Genomic DNA, 6,371 nt, shown 5'->3' on the forward strand with positions numbered 1-6,371 from the left:
AAATTTATTAAGAAGCATAGAGTATGAAAATTAAATATAAAGTTTGTATGATTATTTTGTTTGATATACATGTTTTATTGTAATGTCTCATAATTATTTCGTTATAAGGTTGAAAACAAAATTTAAATATGTAATCATATATCAATAATTTATGTATTTGTATATGTATTTCGGTTGTTAAAGTATATATTTATTAATGAAACTTGTCATCCATGTCTGTATCATATTCATTTAGTTTCATTCATATCAATGATGAAACTGGTAGATATCCACTTGATCTAGGCATTGCTATCCCTAGTTAGAAGAATAGTAATAGTTGATCTTGTAGAACTCAACTAACTCAAATACGGAGAATTGCTGGAAATTTGACCCTAATAGAATGAGAATATGTTGTGAAAACTTGAAGTTCACGGTTGATGTGCCATATGTCGTGATTTGATGTTGTCAAGGAGGTTATTCCGAATAGTGTTGAACATATGTTCACTGGTCAACTGAAACCAGGAATAGACCCAACAATATCACTGTTAGAAGTTATATCCTCAACAGTTTGAAATATTTGTGCAAGCTATAACACAGAGGTATTGTCTAGTACAAGCAAAGCAACCTTTAATGAGACAAATTAAAGTACATCAATTTGCGGTAATCGGGTTCATGGAAGCTTGTATTTCTTCTAGTGTTCTACCCTTGGTTTCAGGTACTAATTTTGCGACGAACAAGATGGTTAACCCGCATATGCTTGAGAAGAAGAAAAAAGTTCCTGTAACAACATATAACTATTAACTCTATGTGCAACTTAAATCGCGCGTTAACGGAAAATGTTTACGAAAAAGCATGAGAATAGACCTTGAGTGCTGTAGGTCATCAGGAAGTTAAATGCATACGAAACAACCCAAGACCCAAACCAGTTTACTACGGTCACCAGGCTGCCAGCTGAACCCTTAATATTTATAGGAAAGATCTGAAGCAAAATGCGTACAATGAGAAATTTTTTTCTAGAATCTACAATACTAACAATTTAAACGGTAAACGGATAAGGTTTTCTCTGTACAGGGAATTCAAAGAGGGAGAGTACTTTTATTCAAATGCACGCAGTCTAACCGGGTTATCCCGTGATAGTAGTATTCGGCCCTTTCACTAACCACCCGAGATATGTTATTAGTAAGGTTTGAACTGAAGACTGAGGATATTAGAACCCCAACTACATTTATATATATTTGCTCGTATCAATATCGATATCAATATGAAAATGAATATATAACATGTATCAAGCTCAATGAAAGCCAAACCTCAGACATAATGACCCATGGGATTCCTCCCATTCCTAAAGAAAAAGATGCTGTAAATACCTGCTTACAATAGATTTAATGATTACTAATTGACCATAAATTTGAGGTACGAACGATAGTACTAAGGAAAGAGACGCATAACAAACCGTTCATTTGTAAAGACTTATTTATGGAATTCAAGAATGCTTTCTACACATATTTTATATTTAAAGAAAAAATAAAACTATTTTAATATAAAAAGACATTACCAATACACCAACCAGTGCCAAAATGGGACTTAAACCCTTATTCTCTTGAAGGTCCTGCAGTCACAAATTAAAATATTCAATAACTAGTACGTAAATAAAACTAAAATGGAGGTCATATTTTAAATAAATACAAAAACCTGTAGCAAGAATGATGTCCCTGTGAGGAAACAACCTAAGCATGTTCCAGCAGCAGATATCTTTAAGGAAAAAATTAATGATATTTTGGGTTATCAATCAGTACATTTAACCTCATGATGAAGTGCAACAGAAAACTTAATTAAGTTATATTGATGCCAACAATTTCATACTCTTATTGACAGTTTTCTGACATAAACAAACGTCTCGCCCATATTACTATATACAAAATAATAAGTTTATTGAAAGATTGATAAAGTATTTGTTAGAAAAGGATGCAGTCTGTACCATAAGTAGTGGCCGTCTTCCAGATACATCCATCAAAAGTACACCTAATAAGGTAAAAGGAACCTGCAAAACACTATACTATATGCGTAACTGAAAAAACTAAATATAGCCCTAGTAGGGAGCATGATTAACCTGAACAATAACCATTGCTATCGATCCAATGCTACCTGAAAAACCTGAAAATATCAACATGATCTTATCGTCATCTTTCTCAACCAACATCCAAGTTTAAGTACTACTTAAGATGTTAGAAGATATTTAATGATAAGTGGAGGCCTAAAGTTACATTCTTTTGGCCATTTTTCTACATTAAGTTTCCTATTTGCTATTTTGGGGTAAAATTCTTATTTTTCTTCACATCAAATCTTCAGTTAGTCACACAAATACACTATAGAAATGACATGAAAATAGATTTAGTCCATCAAAATGGGTATAGCACATCAAAATGGGTCTGACCCATATACAGCGTATGTAATTATTTATGTATTTTAATAACTTTTTCTTGGTTTTCAAAGAAAAACAATGATATGAAACAAAAAGTGCTAAATAGTACTGCTACATATAGATATAAATATATAAATTTAAGTGAAATTCTTACCAGCTGAAATAAAGATGGAATTCGCATAAAAAGCAATAGCATTCACACCTCCAAATTGTTGCAATACCATAAGTCCAACTCCGACCTACAACACGATTATATAACTATATAAATTGAACCTTTAAAAAAATCACATAGCGTAGGATATAATAACGGACAGAATACTCACAATGAGAGATTTGGCATACTCTGGTTGGAACAAATCAAACACTTTAGCTTCTGATAGCAGATGAAGTTTTTCAGTATAATCCTGTTTCACATGATGTATATCCCATTTTTATCAAAATTCATAACGCATTCTAATCGTTTTGTCAAAAAAGAGAGCTAACTGTCATCAAAAGTGATAACTCGGGTAAAACAAAATATGGACGTTACTCTGATTTCATCGTTTGTCAAAAATAAAAATCAATTGTCATCATAAGAAAATTCGAGTGAAACAAAATAAGAATATTACTCGAATTTCAGCGGCTTCTTCGGTTATTTCTGCATTCGCTCCCCTTAGTCGGTGCAGGGCAGACTCACAGTCTTTCCATTGACCATTTTTTGCCTACATAAAAATATCATCACTCACATTGATAAACATGTTTCCTAAGATTATTTAATTATGCAACTAACATTAAGAGCTTTGTAACCGACTTACCAGCCATCTAGGAGATTCAGGAATGAAAAACAAGCTGATAATCTGTAGAATACACGGAACGGTTCCTGTATGCAGACAGTAACTATCTGTCTAATCAGAATATCTTCAAGAACTGAAGATATTATTGATTTTTTTAACGGAAAACTTATTATACCAGTTAGAGCTAGTGTGTGCCACGGAACGATAACTCCAATTAGCCACATCATAGATACTCCAATACATATCATCAGCTGTAAATTAATGGTATTACTATGAAATTGTAAAGATGGACCACATAAAGGTGATTATTAACATTAACATAAAATTTATTAGAGTTTTATTATTACCTGATTAACAGTGGTGAATGCTCCCCGGAGATTTTGAGGTGTTATTTCTGCTATATATACTGGTACCTGTATCAGTTATTCAACGCTTAGTCCTTACGAAGTCAAAGTATCGAGAAAGTAGTTTTAAAATAATGTTATGAAGAGCATCTTTAAGTACCACATAGGATATAATCCCGATTCCGTATCCTATTAACAGTCTTCCAACATTGAGTAACCATGAAACCTGTTAGGCAAAATTACTAAATTATGAAAGGTATCAGATAAAAGAAAAAAGAAACTCTGGAAGCGCCATCAAACGGTTCATGACATGTCACTTTTGATCAAGGATGTAGAAGATGCGCAATGTATTTGGGACATATTTAAGCCTTTTGACTTATATCAAAATCACTGCTGTAAATGTCGGCCAACGCGTTGGTTTGGGGATTAGCCCGCCCTGAGTCGCCCGATAATGCCTTAAAAGTCGGTCAATGCTAACAGTCGGGTCAAAGTCAAAGTTAGGTCAAAAATTTAATATTTTTTAAAATTAGATTTTGTGCCATATATTTATGTTTTATGTTTGATATATATATATATATATATATATATATATATATATATATATATATATATATATATATATATCGTTCCCGACTTGACCGGCTCGTCCCTCCAAGTTCCCGACTGACTCGTCCTCGACTGACTCGTCCCCGACTTTTTCCATAAAACAAAAACATAAGAGGAAGAAAAATTGCCTTCAAATACAAGATTGCTAACCACCCCACCAAACAGAACATTTCAGAGAGACCCATAGTCTGCATAGCACATCAAATTATATAATCGAGACGAAAATGAAACTTGAATACTGCAAGAAAAATTTACGGAGTATGTATGTAGTAGCGGTAATAACATCATGAGAACTAACTTTTCTCCGTCCAAGTTGATCAGCAATTTTCCCACTCGTAATTGCACCTACCATTGCTCCAATCGTCAATATTGAACCAAAAACCGAGTACTGCAAGTAACATCAAAAAAGAGATTGCAAAACTCCAAAAAAACAAAAATGTTAAAGCTACACAACTTTTTAACTGAAAATTAAATATAATATTCTAACATTTAGTACTAATCTCAAATGCAAAGGGATGTTGCAACTTGCAAGTTTGCATTCGTCGGCATGATGTTAGAAAAATTCATCTTAGATCACACCGATTGAATAATAACATATATAACATTTATATAGGAGTATACACAACTTAAATAATATTTACGCAACAATTTTTTGTGCACAGACATGAAATATTATATACCTCTTCCAAAGATAAGTTAAGGTCTTCCATGATTCCAGTTTGAGCTGGAGATGAAAAGCCAACCTGCATAAGTATCCACCACACACCATTGATTATGTACGTACGTACAGTTCATTGAAAAAGTATATATATGATATTTTGAAGTTTAAAAGGTACATATATTAAGATCAGTAATAGTAGTATATGCTTAATTTGAATAAAAGCAAATAACATTTGAGAATTCTTGTACACTTGGTTAATTGGTGTTTTTAAATTAAAAAACATATTGCCAACTGCCAAATGCCTCGAAAGACACAAGTATACTCAGAAAATTAATCACATTTTAGGAATAATAATATGATATTTTGATATACGTTTAACAATGAATTAAAAACACTAGTTCTCATGAATTTTCAAATTAAAGAAGAATATCCAAAATGTATTTTCAATGAATAACATTATGCAGCAATCCTATTTTCGACCACACACACATACAAACAAAACCGTATTATATATGATCAAATATGGAGATGAATTATATGTATATATTTATATATAACTTACAGCGGAACCGAACACATAAGATCCACTAACAGCTACTAATGTACTCAACACAACGACACGTGTCGCCACCACTGAGGCAGAGTCATTGCTCCGGTCACCGACTGTTAGCAATAATCTCTCTGAACTATTTTCTTCGTCCATTTTGCTTCCCATATTATTTTTATTAATTATTAATTATTATTATTATAAATTATTATAATTATTAATTACTATTACGGAGTATTATATTATACAGAGTATCAATATTATACAGATACAGAATATCTAGTTTATTACAGTACTATTACTGTGTGTATGTTTGAAGAATGAAAAATATAGGAGATACTAGTAGAATATTAGCTGTACTTAGTAACAGAAATGGATTAGATATGGATTGAAATTCTAGTAGAATATTAGCTGTACTTAGGGACGGAAATGGAATAGATATGATTGGCTTATGTCATATGATCATATCTAATCACGTTTATACATATATTTTTTTTTAATTAATATTCATATTCATTTCATTTAATTTAGATTTATCTATATCTATTAGTATCTACTATTGAAATGACCCGTAGAACCACATGTTTGTTTAAACGAAACAGTTTAATGATATGTTTTAGGTATTAATTGAATTTAAATATTTAAGTCATTTAGTTTAATGAATCGTGGAACCAATGATTCCGACTAAGAAACTCATCGTTGTTTTTACAAACATATATTGATATAATTAATTTGGTCAGAATAAATGAACTACATTTATTCTCTCACCACCTCCTTCCAATTTCCGCACAATTACTATTTTTCTTGTTAAAAAACCATAAACATTAAATAAAATTTAACCGTAATTGTCTAAAATTGTTTATCTTGTTCAATAACTTTAAGTTTCTAAGTTTCTAGTTTAAATTTAAATTCATATTATAATATTGACCAATTTTGACTTTGATTACCAATTTTGATTTTGACCCATCAATCGACGTTGACCGGTTAATTAAACGGATTTTAAAAAATCGAAACGGATTGCTCTTAAAAATGAATAATC

The 6,371-nt window shown here is 31.4% G+C and overlaps 1 protein-coding gene across 2 annotated transcripts; it reads right to left on the bottom strand.

Annotated features, from left to right (window-relative positions):
• Positions 1 to 267: 267 nt before the first annotated feature.
• Positions 268 to 5,764, bottom strand: LOC139858197 (sugar transporter ERD6-like 5). 2 transcript variants are annotated; one of them, XM_071847052.1, is made up of 18 exons: positions 5,348 to 5,758; positions 4,805 to 4,867; positions 4,423 to 4,512; positions 4,253 to 4,312; positions 3,679 to 3,744; positions 3,522 to 3,587; positions 3,350 to 3,425; positions 3,196 to 3,260; positions 3,010 to 3,102; positions 2,725 to 2,805; positions 2,556 to 2,640; positions 2,090 to 2,133; positions 1,958 to 2,020; positions 1,672 to 1,731; positions 1,535 to 1,588; positions 1,287 to 1,346; positions 844 to 958; positions 268 to 757 (listed from the first exon to the last, which is right to left on the bottom strand). In XM_071847052.1, the coding sequence occupies exons 1-18, from the start codon at positions 5,498 to 5,500 to the stop codon at positions 630 to 632; spliced, it is 1,422 nt and encodes a 473-aa protein (XP_071703153.1). In that variant the 5' UTR covers positions 5,501 to 5,758; the 3' UTR covers positions 268 to 629. The 2 variants fall into 2 exon arrangements, 1 of the variants encoding a protein (XP_071703153.1); XR_011762844.1 differs by lacking the exon at positions 268 to 757 and having other exon boundaries at positions 1,073 to 1,346; positions 5,348 to 5,764.
• Between the last annotated feature and the right edge of the window lie 607 nt (positions 5,765 to 6,371).

This window comes from Rutidosis leptorrhynchoides, chromosome 7 (assembly GCF_046630445.1).
Source record: "Rutidosis leptorrhynchoides isolate AG116_Rl617_1_P2 chromosome 7, CSIRO_AGI_Rlap_v1, whole genome shotgun sequence".
In the NCBI taxonomy this organism is placed as follows: Eukaryota; Viridiplantae; Streptophyta; class Magnoliopsida; order Asterales; family Asteraceae; genus Rutidosis; species Rutidosis leptorrhynchoides.

What these genes read in the sequence shown, in the direction of transcription:
- LOC139858197 (XM_071847052.1), bottom strand. Translation starts at nt 5,500, where the DNA reads ATGGGAAGCAAAATGGACGAAGAAAATAGTTCAGAGAGATTATTGCTA. An exon ending in TCGGGATTATATCCTATGTG is followed by an intron (nt 3,588 to 3,678) that starts GTACTTAAAGAT and finishes TAACTGATACAG; the next exon opens with GTACCAGTATATATAGCAGA. An exon ending in CATGGGTCATTATGTCTGAG is followed by an intron (nt 959 to 1,286) that starts GTTTGGCTTTCA and finishes ATTTTGCTTCAG; the next exon opens with ATCTTTCCTATAAATATTAA.